The sequence below is a fragment of the Pimephales promelas genome, chromosome 6 (assembly GCF_988280905.1).
Source record: "Pimephales promelas chromosome 6, fPimPro1.hap1.1, whole genome shotgun sequence".
In the NCBI taxonomy this organism is placed as follows: domain Eukaryota; kingdom Metazoa; phylum Chordata; class Actinopteri; order Cypriniformes; family Leuciscidae; genus Pimephales; species Pimephales promelas.
In genome coordinates this window covers 29904046-29921410 of record NC_142774.1, presented here as the reverse complement: position 1 = coordinate 29921410, position 17365 = coordinate 29904046, and the positions used below count along the sequence as shown (strand labels likewise).

At 35.4% G+C, this 17365-nt stretch overlaps 1 protein-coding gene across 2 annotated transcripts; it reads left to right on the top strand.

Moving 5' to 3' along the window:
• Positions 1-458: 458 nt before the first annotated feature.
• Positions 459-16759, top strand: uba6 (ubiquitin like modifier activating enzyme 6). Of its 2 annotated transcripts, none has more exons than XM_039692427.2 (32): positions 459-546; positions 1481-1563; positions 3064-3158; positions 3981-4009; positions 4826-4920; positions 5147-5258; positions 5381-5461; positions 5540-5662; positions 5894-6017; positions 6104-6207; positions 6293-6355; positions 6455-6531; positions 7309-7375; positions 7475-7618; positions 8000-8067; positions 9660-9819; positions 9911-9988; positions 10080-10261; positions 10347-10452; positions 10548-10637; positions 11642-11722; positions 11803-11931; positions 12107-12158; positions 12246-12309; positions 12428-12497; positions 12620-12691; positions 13777-13900; positions 14005-14198; positions 14295-14422; positions 14518-14605; positions 15775-15869; positions 16065-16759. In XM_039692427.2, exons 2-32 carry the CDS (start codon positions 1526-1528, stop codon positions 16213-16215), a joined length of 3084 nt encoding a protein of 1027 aa, XP_039548361.2. In that variant the 5' UTR covers positions 459-546; positions 1481-1525; the 3' UTR covers positions 16216-16759. The 2 variants fall into 2 exon arrangements, with proteins under 2 accessions (XP_039548361.2, XP_039548351.2); XM_039692417.2 differs by lacking the exon at positions 459-546 and adding an exon at positions 736-1184.
• Positions 16760-17365: the final 606 nt, after the last annotated feature.

Sequence of the window (17365 nt, the reverse complement as noted above, 5' to 3'; positions counted from 1 at the left end):
GATAGCAGTTCAAGGCTGCTCCGCTTGTGTAGAAATGTGAGTTCAAATGTGTGTGTGTGTGTGTGTGTGTGTGTGTGTGTGAGTGTGAGTGTGAACGTTTTTGGTTCAGGTTTGATAAGTCAGCACAAACAACTTTTTGTGTCTCGTGCTGAAACACTGTATGCTGAGTATAAATGAATGCACATCAAACATGCCAACAAAATCATCTGACCACCTAGATATTTAAAGAAGTTTTTTGCAAAATGTAAAAGGTGAATATTTGATCAGAATACAGAGCTGATATTTTCTATTTCTTATTATAAAAAAAATCTCTCTGTAGTCCTTAAGTTATATGTATTATTGTTGTTGTTGTTGCTGTGTACTGAAAGCATATTTTGTCAAGAAGACAAATTCTTTTTATGTGTGTATGGTGTGTAACGTTATACTTGTCAATAAATGATTCGGTAACCCATTCTAGGTGGCGGTAGATAGTTTCCCCACCACGAAACCCCAGCGCGCATGCGCAGTAGAAGAAGTGTGCTGATCGTTCCTAGCGCACATTGACAGGTAGCTAATACACAGCTCTCTCTCTCTTTCTATGCTACAGACCTTACTTTAAACCACGACTTACTGAAATCAAGTAATCACAGTCGTAAAGGCGCATTTGGCTGAGTCGTGCCTGCAGATTTGATTGATTTGTTTATAGTTAAACAGAGAAGCAAATTTTGTGAGCATCTCAGTTAGCCGATGTGCTAATGATACATAACAGTTAGATATGAGGAAGCAATATGATGATGAACTAATGATTTTATTACATGTTTAATGATCTACAATTAAATATGAAATGTTTTTGTGATGATGTAATTTATATGGTTGTTCAGGTCTTTATTTAGAGCCTGTCGTCTTTATATGGGGGATATACACGTTATATCTGTAATTTCGTGTGCCATTGCTCAAATTGATTGTTTTTTTTGTTTTTTTTTTAAGAAAGTCATAATGTGTGGATTATTTCCTAAATGTATGTATATAATGTGAAGCATGACATGACAAGCGTAAAACCGAACTGGCACTGCAGGTAGAATTAATTGTCGAGTCATTCAGAGCTAAAATGCTCAAGGAAAACCGTGACATATATGGGGATTTTAAAATCATGTTATCTAACGGCTGGAAAAGTTATGGAAATGATTACAGTTATGGTTTCCGTTGTGAGTATATATTTTTTTTTAAATGTGCTATTAAGCTATAGTGATTTGGCCATGAGTTGTTGCTTTGATTCGGTTCTTTTGAATGAATCAGTCGAACCAGTTTACAGAGTGGTTTGCCAGTCCTCCTAAGGTGCTCGTGAGCAGGTCATGTTGATGTAGGGCTACTGTAGATAATACCTGTCAAAAGGGTCTAAAAAGTAACATGCCTGACATATCCATATGTTTGAAAAAAGGAGGTTTGCAGCTGTAAACTTCAATTGTCAGCGCTGAATAGATTCTCTTTATCTCTCCTACAGACTCTTACAGAGGAACATCTGGACACCCCCTCTCCCCTTCCCACTATGGCCGACTCCATGGATATAGATGATTCTCTGTACAGGTACACTGTAAATACTGAAGCTGAAACTCTGGCCCTGTTTACACCTGGTATTAAAGGGGTCCTCCACTTCCAGAGGTAGTCGAAAATGTATTCGACCAGATTGCTTTCGTAGTGTAAACAGGAATGTGTCTCCCTTGTCTACTTGAGATCCATTCGAAAAACACATCTTAATGCCAGGTGTAAACAGGGCCACTGAGACAGGCTTTGCTTTCTGTCATGTATAAAGTCTGATTAGTTAGTGCCCCTATTGTTGATTTTTAAAAATTTCATGCAGTGTGTGACTGAATGTAAACAGTCTGCAAAGTTGTAAAGCTTAAAGGGCATCTTAAACAAAGTTAGTTTATCTAAAAAAGAAGAGTCGACTCTGAACCGCTCAAACGAGTCGTTTAGAGTTCGAATCTATTTTCGCAAAGTTCATACGTCATACGTAAATTGGGTTTATTTTCACTTCCAAAGAATGAGGCTGTGAAGAATCTGGTTAAAATTCATCTTTATCTCGATACCACAGCAGTATAATCGCAAACTTTTGCCTTGTTCCCTTCATTTTACTGACACCTGCTTCTCAAATCTCGGAATTCAATGCAGGTTTCGCAAAACACTTGCTGTAGATGGGTTAGTAGCCTACCCAGTTTATTTTGTCTAACTTGCTCCTCAGAATCACATCCTGTAAGAATGACTAATTATTGGTATATATTTTCTACCGGTGTTTAAAATATTTAGTATTTTGTGTTTTATATTGTGTAGGTCTCCTGCTAACTGGCTAACTCATGTTATTACTGTTTTACTGAAATACGTCTGCTAATCAGATGTGGCCCACTATTACATAAAACTGTCTATTAATGCAGATCGTCTGTCGTTCTTACTACTTTGAGTAAAGATAAAACATCAGGTAATGCTGATGGTGAGGAATTACATTTGCAACCTCTCACAATGTACCCCAAGTAGTGCATCACTGAGAAACGTCCTGCTCAAGTCTTCCTTGCGATAGAGGTTCGGGTTTAATGACTATTTCTTCCAATGTTTCATCATCGGACTAGCGCTCAGATTTATATGGTATAATCAATGTCAGCATTCATTACTGTCTTTAGTTTACGGTGTGCAAACGCTGAGCTGCTGGATGCCTCTGGATAGAGCTGAAGTTTAGCTATGGCAATGGGTGTTTTTGTTTTTCGATGCACGCTAAATGCTGTAGACCGGTCACAGCAGACTGAGCTGTCTGGCCAATCAGAGCAGAGTAGCTCACGGAAAGGAGGGTTTTAGAGAGACTGATTGATCCATGGAATCTTTTGAGAATCATTGAAAAATGTGGTGATGTGCAATGTTTCTTATGAGAAAATGAAACAGTTTTTTGACCTTTAATGCATGTAAACCTGTTGTAGGAGACCTCCAAAACAAAATTAGGAGACTTTAAAATAGCATAATAGGGGCACTTTAAGAATCAGATTCAATCGTACTTTCCTGCTCCTAATTGTGTGTGTGTTTGTGTGTGTGTACGCGCAGTCGGCAGCGGTATGTGCTGGGGGACAGTGCTATGCAGCAGATGGCCCAGTCCTCTGTGCTTGTCAGTGGAATGGGAGCTCTTGGAGTGGAAATAGGTGAGTGGTGCCAATGTCCATCCACACACCACTCCAGTTCATTTTTCATATTTGTATTTCATTGTTTTACTACTTACATGATTTCATGATTTTAAAGTCACTATAAAATCCAAATTGACAATGCTTGTGTATGTATATATATATATATATATATATATTTATATGTGTGTGTGTTTTTAAATATTTCAGTATTTATTATGAATCATTTATGCAACCATGCAAAAAAAAAAAAAAGTATATATATATATATATATATATATATATTAGGGCTGTGCAAAAATTAATTGTGATTAATCCCATCCAAAATAAAAGTCTGTGTTTACATAATAAATTTGTGTGCGCTGTATATAATTATTTTGTATTTATAAATATCTATGCATGCATGTATATATTTAAGAATTATTTGCGCTTAAATTCTGTGTATATATATATATATATATATATATATATATATATATATATATATATATATAAATACAAAATCTATATTATATAAATATAAATATTTTATAAATGAATAACACGTTTTCTTAAATATATACATGCATGTGTGTGTATTAATATATACAAAATAATTATATACAGCACACACAAATATATTATATAAACACAGACTTTTATTTTGGATGCGATTAATCGCAATTAATTTTTGCACAGCCCTAATATATATATAGACCATTTCACAAGATGTAAACAACACTGGTCCTTATCCTATGAGTTATACATTTGATACCATGTACCTCATCTACAGTTTAACCATTTAATTTGTGTTTAGTGTTCACGCCACTTAATTTCTAATCAAAAATCTCTCATCTTGTGCAGCAAAAAACATTGTTCTGGCAGGAGTGAAGGTAAGATAAATGTCGTGATTTTATTTTGTTCTTCATTTTCTATATACAAAAAAATATATACACAGAACATTTTTATAAACAGTTTTCATGACATACAAAAAAAAATCATGGCCAAATGATTATTTTTTTGTAATACACTGCTGTTCAAATGTTGTATTTATCGTTTTAAAAGAAGTCTCTTATGCTTACCAAGGCTGCATTTTTTTATATATAAATACAGTAAAAATATTAATGGTAAATATTATTACATTATAAAATAACTGTTTGCTATTTTAATGTGTTTTAAAATGTTATTTATTCCTTATTTTTTAGCAGTCATTATTACTCCAGTATTCAATGTCAAATGATCCCTTAGAAATCATTCTAATATGCTGATTTGATTCTCAGTTTCTTTTTATTATCAATGTTGCTTAATGTCTGCTTAATATTTCTGTGAAAACATTGATATCATTTTTTTAGGTAATGAGTGATATCGGTTTTTTTTTTGGGGGGGGGGGGGGGTTAATAGTGAGTTCAAAAGAACATTTATTATTGAAATAAAACATTTTGTATCGTTAGTACTGTCTTTACTGTCACTTTTGAACAATTTAATGCATCTTTGTTGAATTAGAATAATTTCTTTCCGAAAAACTCACCCCAAGATTTTGAAATTGTATTGTGAAATTGTTAGTTTGTATATTGATTTATATTAATTTTCAACACCTATTATCCATAGTATATTGTGTATACTCTTTGTACTGTTATACGCTACTTGGACTATTCGCTGAGCAGTTACTTTTCAGCAGTGTCATGAGATTTGCACATGTGTGTTTGTAGGCAGTCACCCTTCATGACAGTAAGCGATGTGAAGTTTGGGATCTGGGCACCAACTTCTTCATCAGAGAGGAGGATGTGCAAAGCCAAAAGAAAAGGTACACTAAAGTTACTTTTGTTACAAGCAGACTGAATTCAATCCCTTTTTTTGGATTGAATTTCCAGAAGAAAATAACTCAATTGTGATTTATATTTATTCCTGTGACAAAGTTAAGACTCTACATAATTGTCTTTGGGGCCTTGTCCGACTATAGGTTGTTGTTAGTTGTCTTCTTTTTTCAATAAAGCTGTGCAGTGACCACAATGATTTTCTCTCTCTCTAAGGGTGGAAGCTGTTCATTCGCGAGTGGCTGAGTTAAACCCGTATGTTCAGGTCAGTGTGTCCACTGATGTCCTGGATGAAAACACTGACCTCAGCTTCCTGAAGAGATACCAGGTCAGTCTCCATTAAGTTCAAAGTGCAACACTCATTTTACATTATTTACCATTATTCCAGTTAGATTATTCTATATGTTCATATCATACTTAATGTGTCTATTCTTGTATTTATTTCTTAAGTGTGTAGTACTGACAGAAACAAAGCTGAGCTTACAGAAACGAATCAACCATTTCTGCCACTCTCTGCAGCCTCCGATTAAGGTACAGATATTCCCAGATATATTTGCACATAGCTAGAACTCTTTGTTTGGATGCTTTAAAAATGTGTTTTTGGTGCAGTTCATTGGCTGTGATATTTTTGGGATCTGCTCGCGAGTGTTCTGTGATTTTGGGGAGACGTTTGAGGTGTCTGACCCTACTGGAGAAGAACCAAAAGAAGTCTTCATCCAAAACATCAGCCAGGTAATGAAAGCACCTCACTGTCTCACCTTCAGATTACTTTTGGTATGTTATTCTTTCTTTTGTCACATTTAGGGTATTTTCACACTTGGCAAGTTGGGTTCGATTAAAACGATACCATCAAATGTTGTCTACACACATACGAGCACAACGAGTACCATCTAACCATACCTGCCGTAACTTAATCTGAGATATGGGTCGTTTTTTAACTTACTGCTTGGCATCCAATCACAGGGGAGCCCTGGTGTTGTGACGTGTATGGACAGCCGGACGCACGGTCTCCAGACAGGGCAGAGTGTGTGTTTTAAAGAGATCAATGGCATGAGTGAACTCAATAGTTCCACACACCAAGTTACGGGTATGAACACAGACTCTACCTTCATCATGCGCAATGATGTACTCTGCTGACATACTTAACACTCTTGTCTATGTGTGTGTATTTAGTCCTGTCTCCCTACAGTTTTGCAATTGGAGATACATCATCATTCCAGCCATATGCTCACGGGGGAATCTTCCGCCTGGTCAAGATTCCCAAAACCTTCAGCTTTGTATGTTAACACCAACTTGAGTTGTTCTGTTTAATAGTGGTAAATTATGAGGAGTAACACTTTTCTTTATTTATGGTCTGTTTAGGAGACAATGGAGCAGCAGTTATCTGATCCTCGGCTCCTCACTCCAGACTTCAGTAAACCCGAGGTCAAACACAGGCTCTCTCATTGTTGGAGTCCAGTTATGTTTATTGACATGAGAATCAGTCACTTTTTTTGTCCTAAAAAATGTACCCTATCCATTCAGGTCCCTCTGCTGCTCCATACTATCATGTTAGCTTTGGATGCTTTCCTGGAACAGCATGCTAGACTCCCCAGCATCGGGTAAGTAACTGTTTTCCTCTTTCAAACTGTGCCTAAGAAACCTAGCGAGCTTTACCAATAGCAGATCACTATGTTTTAAATAGATTAATTGATTGATTATAGTAGTGATGCACCAAAATTTCAGCAACCGAAATTGTTTTGGAGGGGTCAAAATCATTGACCGAAACAGTCAGCGTTTTTCCTATGACCGTTTCAGTGTTTATTTCGTACACACAATGTGTATTATTTTATACAGGGCCCAATTAAATCAATTTAATTTTTTTCAAATTTCTATTTTATTTTTTTTCCATATTCTTTTTAAATGTCAAAAGCATGTATAATCAATTGAATTCATAAAACCTTTAAATAAATAAAAAATATAAAGTAAAAAAAAATAATTATAATAAAAATGATAAAAATTTGATAAAGACTTATGAAAAGTTTTTCTGGAATTCTGTGTTGTCTGTTTTAACTTTTAAGACTAGACTTTAAGACTAGTTAAGACGCCACCCTGAACAGCATACACAGTTAAACTACCCAAATTCAATTACCAAAACTTTTTTCAGGTTTCTGGCTAAAAAAAAAAAAAAAAAAACCCACCCAAAACTGGTCAAAATTGTGGTTCCACATACAATAACTGTACATTTAAACATCAAAAATTTTCTAATTGGCTGTGTCATTTCTCATTCATTGTGGACGACAAATAGCTTGTTGCATTTTTAAATTCTCTCTTTTTATCTTTCTCTGATTAAGATTGACATAGATGATTAAAATTGTGATGTCTTATTGTGTATGTAGTTGTTTGCAGGATGCTGAGCTGCTCCTGAAGTTCACAGAGGAGATCAGCAAAACGCTTAAAAACAAAGTCAGTTTTTTTATTTGAATTCTTTTACTAAAAACAGACCACATCCTGTTTTGCACATCTTCACACTTCCATCTTTTAATTTAAAATGTGTGTTGTCAGGTATGCATAAACCAGGATCTGGTGAGGTGTGTGTCGCGCTGTGCGAGGGGATGTCTCTCTCCTCTAGCGGCGGCGGTGGGTGGTATCGCTAGTCAGGAGGTTTTAAAGGCTCTCACTGGAAAGTTTTCCCCGCTTCAGCAATGGGTAAGTCAAAGGTCAGATGTTCTTTTGCCTTTTAAGTACACTACCATTTAAAAGTTTGGAGTCTGAAAGATTTTGAATGTTTTTAGAAGTCTCTAGTACTCACCAAGACTGCAATTATTTGAACAAAAATACAGAATATTATTGCAGTTACATTTTTTTCTATTTTTATAATATTTTCAAAATAATCTCAATACACTTTAAAATGTTCGAAAGTAACAGTTTAAATGTCTTTGCTGCCACTTTGGTTCAGTTTAATGTATTTTTGCTAAATAAAAGTAAAAAAAAAAATCTTACTGACTCCAAACTTTTAAATGGTAGTGTATGTATGGCATTAATATCAAGAGATGGTATTAATTCTTTCTTATATGTGTGTTTATACAGTTTTATCTTGATGCAGTTGAGGTGGTTCAGCCCCTTCAATCTCTTCCTGCTGAGGAATTTGCCCCAAGGTGAGTGTGAAGCAATCTTGTTTTGTTAATTCATATGTTTCTACAGCATTTTGAGTAATATCGCTTGACGTACTTTTGTTCTTTCTGATCTACAAGCATTTATATTTTAATTCGGAAATTGTCTTGAAAGAATTAGTTCACCCAAAAATGCTAATTCTGTCATCATTTACTCAGTCGTAATTCTTTTAAATCTTTGGTTCTCAACCAGGGGCCTCAGCAAACTTACAAGAGACCTCAAAATGACTTAAACTTATTTTAAATAAGACAAAAAGCTTTAAAATAAGCCAAAACAACTAAGGATCATGATCATGACTTTTTTGTTTTGTTTTTTTTGGTGTTGAAGAACCATGGATCTCACTTGAAAAATGAGGTAGCCTAATTTTGTTATTTCTAGAACTGGAAAAGTCATTTTTAATTAATAAAATCTTTTACCTCCATGGGCATTTTTTTTTTCTTATACCAAGCTATAAAAAAATGTTTTTTCAGATATAAATTAGTGAGTATACAAGATTATGGAGGACCTGAAAGCAGACAACACAGTCTATATAAAAGAAAGATGGGAGAGGGAGGTGAACATAGTGTTGTCAGGTCAGGATTGGGGGAAATAAATAAATAAATATCCGTGGAAAACCACAAATTCCTCATTTTGGAAGGAATATGGGTGGAAAAATACACTAAGGTTTTTTGCGACCCCAGCACAGAGTAAACATGGAGATACTAAATGTTGGAGATCTTGTGGTGAAACTACAGCAAATCACTTCCATATCTTTTGGGGTTGCTCTCATATAACTTAATAATGGACACAATTAAAAGTGGTAATTGATGAGGTGATAGAAACGAAAGTACCAACCAGCTTTGAAATTATGTATCTTGGGAGAACGGAGACTGTAAAGTTAAAAAGAAAGGACAATTATAAATTGCTTTGAATTATGTTGTTGGCTAGTAGGAAAGCAATAACCAGAAGATGGCGAAGTGATTTGGTGCCTAAAGTGGAAGAATGGGTAGATGGAATGCTATTGCTAAGCATTTATAATATGGAAAAGCTAACTGCGTCCATGAGATTGGAAGTCGATAAATTTAACAATATCTGGAAAGGATGGCTTAAATATATTAGGCAACATAGAACGTATTTTGTTCAGAGACTTATGGTAAGGTCTGAATGTTTATGATTACCTCTTAAATTTACTATGTGTAGTAGATGGATGAAGAAAGCAAATTACTATGCAAGGATTGTCACTGAGAAAAATACATACAATACCCCGGTTCTAAGCTACAGTTTTATTTGTCTTTGTCTTTGTTGGTGTTTTTCTTTGGTTTATGTTAAAAAAAGTAATGTCTTATTAAGGGCTTTCAAGGAAAATCAGTTATGACTGTCTTTGAACATTGTATATGTATGCCCTGTTGTACTGTAAAATTCATACTGTGAAAAAAAAAAACAAATAGAAATGAAAAAAAAAAAAATAGTGAGTAAAACAAAATGTATCCTTAATCTTTATCCAGTAAATCTTAAACAACTGGAAAAATCATGATGCTTGGAATCAAAAAGGTTAAGCATCACAGCTTTAAATGTTGTTTTTGACGTGTGCTTGTAGGGGTGATCGGTACGATGCATTGCGGGCTTGTATCGGCGAGTCGCTGTGTTTGAAACTTCACAGTTTTCGAGTCTTTATGGTGGGCTGTGGTGCTATTGGCTGTGAGATGCTGAAGAATTTGGCACTTTTGGGTGTGGGATTGAACAGATGCTCAGGAGAGGTAGGGATATACATCTTGACAGGACTCTTCTTATTTACTTTAGTAATGGAAAGTTGGTACAATTCTTAGAATGCATTTTTTTAATTCCTAGATTTGCGTTACTGATCCAGATTTGATCGAGAAATCCAACCTCAACCGGCAGTTTCTCTTCAGACCACACCATATACAGGTATCTTATTAATTTGATAGTTTTTTTTTCGCTCTTTCATTCATGAATTACTTCTCATTTCTTTTTTGCCCGTTTTCCTCCCTCTCAATAGAAGCCAAAGAGCACTACAGCAGCAGCTGCTACTTTAGAAATAAACCCAGAGCTCCAAATAGATGCTCATCTGAATAAAGTATATCCTGCTACAGAGGACATTTATAGTGATGCTTTCTTCTCCCGCCTCAACTTGGTGGTCACCGCACTGGACAACGTGGAGGCTCGGAGATATGTGGATAGGTAATCTATGATTAATTAATTTTTTTACAAAGTATAAAGTGTGCTTCTTTGCACATTCTTTAATGGTTCTTTTGTGAACTCGCAGTCGGAGCGTATCCAATCAGAAAGCTCTTTTAGACTCGGGTACCATGGGTACGAAAGGGCACACTGAGATCATCATCCCAAACCTCACTGAGTCCTACAACAGCCATGTGAGTGTGAATAAGTGTTTATATAGGCTGTGTGCCAGTTTGTGTATAAATTGTCCCATGTTTTTTTTTTTCTCAACTGTGGTTGTGTTTCTTAGAGAGACCCACCGGAGGAGGAGATCCCGTTTTGCACTCTAAAGTCTTTTCCTGCTGTCATTGAACACACCATACAGTGGGCCAGAGACAAGGTCAGTAACACACACTCTTACACACATTACCAGCTGTAAATATTAGTTCTTATGTTTTAGCACCAAGGAGAACAGCAGCTCTACATTCATCTTGCCTTGCATCTTCCTCTTCTTATTTCTTCCTGGCTGTGTAGACGGTGATGTGTATTTCTTCTTCACCGTTGTGCTCGGCAAGACCGTTTTGTGTTTGAGCGCCCCCAAGTTGTATTTTACTGTCTCTTCAGAAGCTCCAAATACGTAAGCAAAAGCGGCAATTTCATTGGTCGGATAGTTCTTGACACGGCGCGTCAAATAAAAAAAACGAACCTGAGGCGTTTTTTAAAAATGACGCTTTTACGCGTGCCGTTTTACACGTCGGTGTGAACACTCACATTGGTGCCCTTTGTTTAGTCACGAGGCGTTAAACGTCGGCGAATAACGTGCGCGAAATTCGTCCCGGTGTGAACAGGCCTTTAATTGACTTCTAGCTGATGGCTTATCCAGCATTTTTTTTCCCAAAAAGTGAAAAATGTCATTACCATCACCAATACCAAAATCCACATGAAGGATGATCAGGGACATGATTTTTATTCTAGGACATGCAGCACATTTTTTAATATAGACATAGTTAAAAAGTGTAAATTTGAAAGAATCCTTAATTAAAGAATCCGTCATTAACTCTCCTTTGTGAATCTTTTGCACTCTTGATGGCTCACTTCTTAACTTCTGTGATCTTATTCAACACATTATAAAACAATTGTTCTGTTTTGGCGTATTTTACTTTCATTTCCAATGGTTGGTCAATTTTCACCACAAACAGCCACTGTGTGACTTTTATGACAACTTAGACTCATTAAATGAAATCCATTTTTTGTTTGTTCAGATGTTTTTGAACAACTATCTAATAGTTGGTCAAAAACGACGAAAAAAAGCTTTGAGACAATCAGGATCTCCTTAGAACTCCTAACAGTGTTTGGAAATGCTTTGAGCGATCTGATTTGTGGTCTTGTTTTTGTTGTGTATAGTTTGAGAGCTCTTACTCCCACAAGCCCTCCATTTACAACATGTTCTGGCAGAGTCATTCATCACCTCAGGATGTGTTACAGGTGAGGATATATACTACATGCTTACCTAAACAGACTTATTTATCCTTGTTGTAGTTTAATTTCATTGCTTGTGTGTTCAGAGGATGATGGCTGGGGAGAGTATGGAAGGATCATTTCAGGTCATTAAGTTGTTGAGTCGGAGACCTACTCAATGGAATCACTGTATAGCTCTTGCTCGACTCAAATTTGACAAGTACTTCAAAAGAAAGGTAACTGTCCTGCAGAAGTTAATAGTCCAATGACCGAATTGTTTTTGGCATGTAAAGGGATTTTATATAATGCTTTTAAATGCTTTATATTATAGTAGTATATTTCTCATTGAAAAAAAAAGTGTGTTTGTGCAATGTTTACACAACATTTCTCATTTTTACTTTAATTTTTCAGGCATTACAACTACTTCACTCATTTCCTCTGGACACACGGCTAAAAGACGGCAGTAAGTCTCATGATTTGCTCACTTGTGCAAAGGAGCTGTATTAAAAGCCAACAGAGTCACGAAAAGTGTTTTTTTCTCTTTTTTCAGGTCTGTTCTGGCAGTCTCCCAAACGGCCGCCTTCTCCCATAGAGTTTGATCTCAGTGATCCACTGTGAGTATCTGAGTAAATATTCTGTTTATAGACTGTTACTCACAGTGATGGAGAGAAATAAAAAATAAAAAGATGTAATGTGTGGAAGTTCATGAAAAATGTCTTTCTCCTACATCAGGCATTTTGGTTTTGTTGTCAGCGCAGCTCGCCTTTTTGCTGGAATTTATAAAATTCCATATTCAGAGGAGGTAATTTTTTTTAACATCTCAATCTGGGTCTGTTTTCTTTTTTTACCTGTGTGTCATCTGAATAAAATTCTTGAAGTAATTTCGTTGTTGATTTTTCTTATGTGCTGTTCAATAATTCACAGAAACTTTCCTATGAGGCTGTTCAAAGCGTTTTAGCTAAAGTGGAGGTTCCCGAATACAAACCAGCTGAAAAGGTATGTGTTCTTTCACCAGTTATTTTTTGTATTTAGTATTAACCACTATTGAAAATGTCTGTCTTTGATGCATCAATAAAACATATCCTAATTTTGAGTTGTTTAAAGGTGAACTATTGAGAGATTTTTTTTTTCCTACCAAGAAACGTTTCCTTTTGTTTAACTGTACACAAGGGTCAGTACATTGATAATAAAGGCATTTAAAATCTTCCCAAAGATTTATAGATCAGAAAACTTTCTATTTATGAAAGTTGTTAAGAAAATGTATCACAGTTTCCACAAAAATAACAGTGCAACTGTTTTCAACATTAATAATAAAACGAAATGTTTATTGAGCTCCAAATCAGCACATAGAATGATTTCTTAAAGGGATACTCCACTTTTTTTGGAAATAGGCTCATTTTACAACTCCCCCAGAGTTAAACATTTGAGTTTTACAGTTTTCAAATCCATTCAGCTGATTTTCTGATATTTAGAAGAATATCAGTAACCAGACCGTTTCTGGTCTCATTGAGTTCCATAGTAGGAAAAAAAATATAGTATGGAAGTCAATGAGACCAGAAGCGGTCTGTTTACTGATATTCTTCTAAATATCAGAAAATCGGCTGAATACATCTGAAAGCGGTAAAACCCAACTGTTTAACCTCTGGGGGAGTGGTAAAATGAGCCTATTTCCAAAAAAAGTGGAGTATCCCTTTAAGGATCACGTAACATGAAGCTTTGCCATAACAGGTATGTGTTATGCAAATGTATTGAATTTCAGGAGGTACAGTAAATATTTTAGGTAAAAGCCTGAATTAAAAAAAAGTTTGGGATTCTCTTCATATAGAATTGTTATTTTTTTTAATTTGTGACCTAAATATTGATTTCAGATCAAATCGCTAGGTCTTTGCTAATTTCTTCCCCTTATAGTTTCAATGTCATCATAAAATGAGTATCACTTATGGTGCAAAATCCAACAGACAAAGACATATACTTGATGCATATATTAATAGACAAACAATTAAAAAAAAAAAAAATTTGGTGCAAAAATTGCTCTCTTCCCCTTTAAGAAAATAACTACTAAGCATCTGTGTTTGTATCAGCATATAGAGACAGATGAGTCTGTTAAGAAGCCTGATCATTTGAAAATGACAGTGAGCAGTGAAGAGGAGAGAGAAGCGATCTCACAGCTACAGGAGGCCATCAGCTCCAACTTTATAACACCTGGTTTGTTGATTCTCATCCACATGCTCTAAACCAAGATACCCAACATTTCCATACACCTTTTTCCCTCTTATTTTGTATCTTTTCCTTTCTTTTTTTGTCTTTAGAGAGGCTACGTATGACTCCGCTGTTCTTTGAAAAGGATGATGACTCAAACGGACACATGGATTTTGTAGCGTCAGCGTCGGCTCTGCGAGCTCATATGTATGCCATCGAGGCCGCTGACAGACTACAAACCAAACGAATTGCTGGCAAAATCATCCCTGCTATCGCCACATCTACAGCTGCCGTCGCAGGACTGGTGAGAGATTAAAAAATTGTTTTCTGTGATGATTCCTGTTGTGTTTAGTCTTTTGCTTTGTGTATTTATGATTTTGTTATTGTTCATTCTTTGTAGGTGTCAATTGAGTTGGTAAAAGTTGCTGGTGGTTATGGATTTGAGTTGTTTAAAAACTGTTTCTTCAACCTGGCAATTCCAGTCATGGTGCTCACAGAAACCGCTCCGGTCAAGAGAACCCAGATCAGGTAACGGCCACACTCATGCACAGATTGGCACTTGTAAAAATGAATAGATATGTGTTTCTTATCTTTGTATAATTTGATCTTTTTGTTTTCACCAGAGATGATATCTCCTTTTCTATCTGGGACCGTTGGACTATCTTCGGTCACGAGGACTTTACCTTGTCTGATTTCATCAGCGCAGTAAGAGTGAGTACCACTTTTCAGCCTGAAGGTCAATAATGTCAAGGGCAGTTTAAAGGGATAGTTCTCCAGAAAACAAACATTTTGTTAGTTTTTCCAAACCTGAATGAGTTTCTTTATTCTGTTGAACACAAAAGAAGATATTTTAAGGAATGTTGGTAACCAGACATTTGATGGCACCTATTGACTTCCATAGTATTTTTTATTTTTTTTTACCCTACTATGGAAGTCAATGGGGTCCATCAACTGTTTATTCACCGACATTCTTTAAAATATCTTCTTTTGTGTTCAACTGAAGAAAAAAATCTAATACAGGTTTGGAATAACATGACAAAGTTTGACAATCTTTCACAGAGAACCAACTGTACCAAAAATTACTTTTTGAAAGTATATAATACCCCCAATTTAATCATGATTTTCACCAGCTGTGGATTAAAACAACTGCTTACACTCTGAAATGTATTATGGCAGTGAATATAACATTTTTGTATCTCCTAGAATGTGTCAAATTATCATTGTCTCCTGACAAATTTAGCAGTCTTTTAAGCATTTAACCACTTTTTCATAATTCTTAATGTGATAGAAATATTACAGTATATTTTACATATAATTTTGAAACACTTTTCTAAAATCAAATTAAATAAAATTTACTTTAAAATTCACTTTACTTATACAATGTTTTCACTTAAGAAATTGATACTTTTATTCAGCAAGGATGCATTCAATTGATCAAAAGTGACAGCAAAGATACTTTTACATTGTTACAAAAAAATCTATTTAAAACTTTCTATTCATCAAAAAAGATGAACCATGAAAACATGAATCATGTTTTCCAGAAAAATATTAAGCTGCAGTAAGAAATGTTTCTTGAGCAGCAAATCAGCATGATTTTTGAAGGATCATGTGACACTGTTTCTATCACAGGAATAAAATAAAAATAAAAAAAAAATTAGAAAATTGTTTTTTAAATTATAATATTTTACTACAGAACTCTTTTGATCAAATAAATGCAGCATTGGTGAATCTAAAATATACATATACTTAAACATGATTTTTGTGTCTTTAATAGTCAATAATAGTCTCCTAAAATTACATTTAAGACATGTAATTAATAAGAATGAATGAATTATTGCTTAGTACATCGGAACAAATATTTGTTTTATGCTTAATTACAGGAGAAGTATGGAATTGAGCCCACTATGGTTGTTCACGGAGTGAAGATGCTGTATGTGCCTGTTATGCCGGGCCATAACAAAAGACTCAAACTGACGTAAGGCCCAACTGTAAAATAGCCTATTATTATAAAAATAATCTTGTAACTCTGTAAAAGCTTACATGTTTCAGCTTATGTGTCTAATTTTGTGCAACGACTATCAACAAATGCAATTAGAAAAATGATGCACAATGCTTTGTGGTTTTCTTATGCATTTCCATAACAATATCGCTATTTGCCTTCTCCTTGCAGAATGCATAAACTGATCAAACCTTCAGCAGGCAGGAAGTATGTTGACCTTACCGTATCATTTGCCCCTGAGGTGGATGGTGACGAAGATCTGCCCGGTCCCCCAGTGCGCTATTACTTCAGTCGAGAAACTGAGAGTGGCGAGACGGCCTAACACTCACTCAATCTCACACACAAACACACTCACAAACTCTCCTCCCTTCTTGCTCTGTGGACCACAAGTGGAGTAGCACTTGATCTGACTCAATGTACATAGTGAATTTTTGTTTTCTACTGGTTTATTATTTTATTGCACAGCATAGTCTGTGCAGATGCCTTAAGATAATTATATTGTGCTTCAAAGTGACAATAATAATGGTTATAATATGAATGCTCTAAAGAGTAAAAAAAAAAAAAAAGAAAGTGTTTACACAACTTCCCCAGGGCTTATTATTCTATGTTAGTCTTTTAAACTAGGAGAGGACTCTGTAAAAAAAATCAATAGAGGGCTTGTAAAAGAAGAACTTTCATCATGAATCAGCTGTAATTTATTTGCACATGTTTTAGGAGGAGATTGAGGTTTAAGAAGTTGTCAGTCACTGTAAGCAACATAACACCAAAGATTTCACCTCTGGTTTAAAATGTTTATCTTTGGCATTCAGCGATGCTTCACAACTGGTTTCCCCTGAATGTGGCTTTCAGGTTCTTCATGATCATAACTTTTTGCAAAAACAGATGAGGTGAAGATAATTGCTTTTGATGCTACACCTACAATGCAAAATGCATTTTGTAGTGCCACTAGAGGGCGCTATAGTTTATAGTATCCTTGTACCCATTTGCAACAATCAACTGCTTCTACTTGAGCAACAAGGCTTAAAGGATGAGGCTCTACGTAATCGACACTGATACTCCAACCTGCATGTTGACATCCAAAATAGGCTTTTCCAAATTTCCTCGCTGCATTTACAGTCTTGTTGATGTCATTGACTCCTAAAGTGAATCCTAAAGTGTCCTTTAGGCAGTTGGCTGTTGCTTAGCACACATGTGATTGGCAGTAGTGAACAGAAATCACACTCGCTTAGACACAGCTGACTCAACACTCCACTTTGAGTTTCCAGTGGATATGTTCAAACGCACAAAGAACAGGAAAAACACGGACAATGTTTCTAGTTTGATCCCTTTAAATTAAACCTTCAGTTGCACCGAAATCCCTGCCATGATGTCCAGCATTTCCAGTTTATAAGAAATTGAAATCTGATGATATCTAAAGGAGCTAAACCAGTGATTGGAAAATATGATGTCGTTGTGATTACAGTATTCAACAG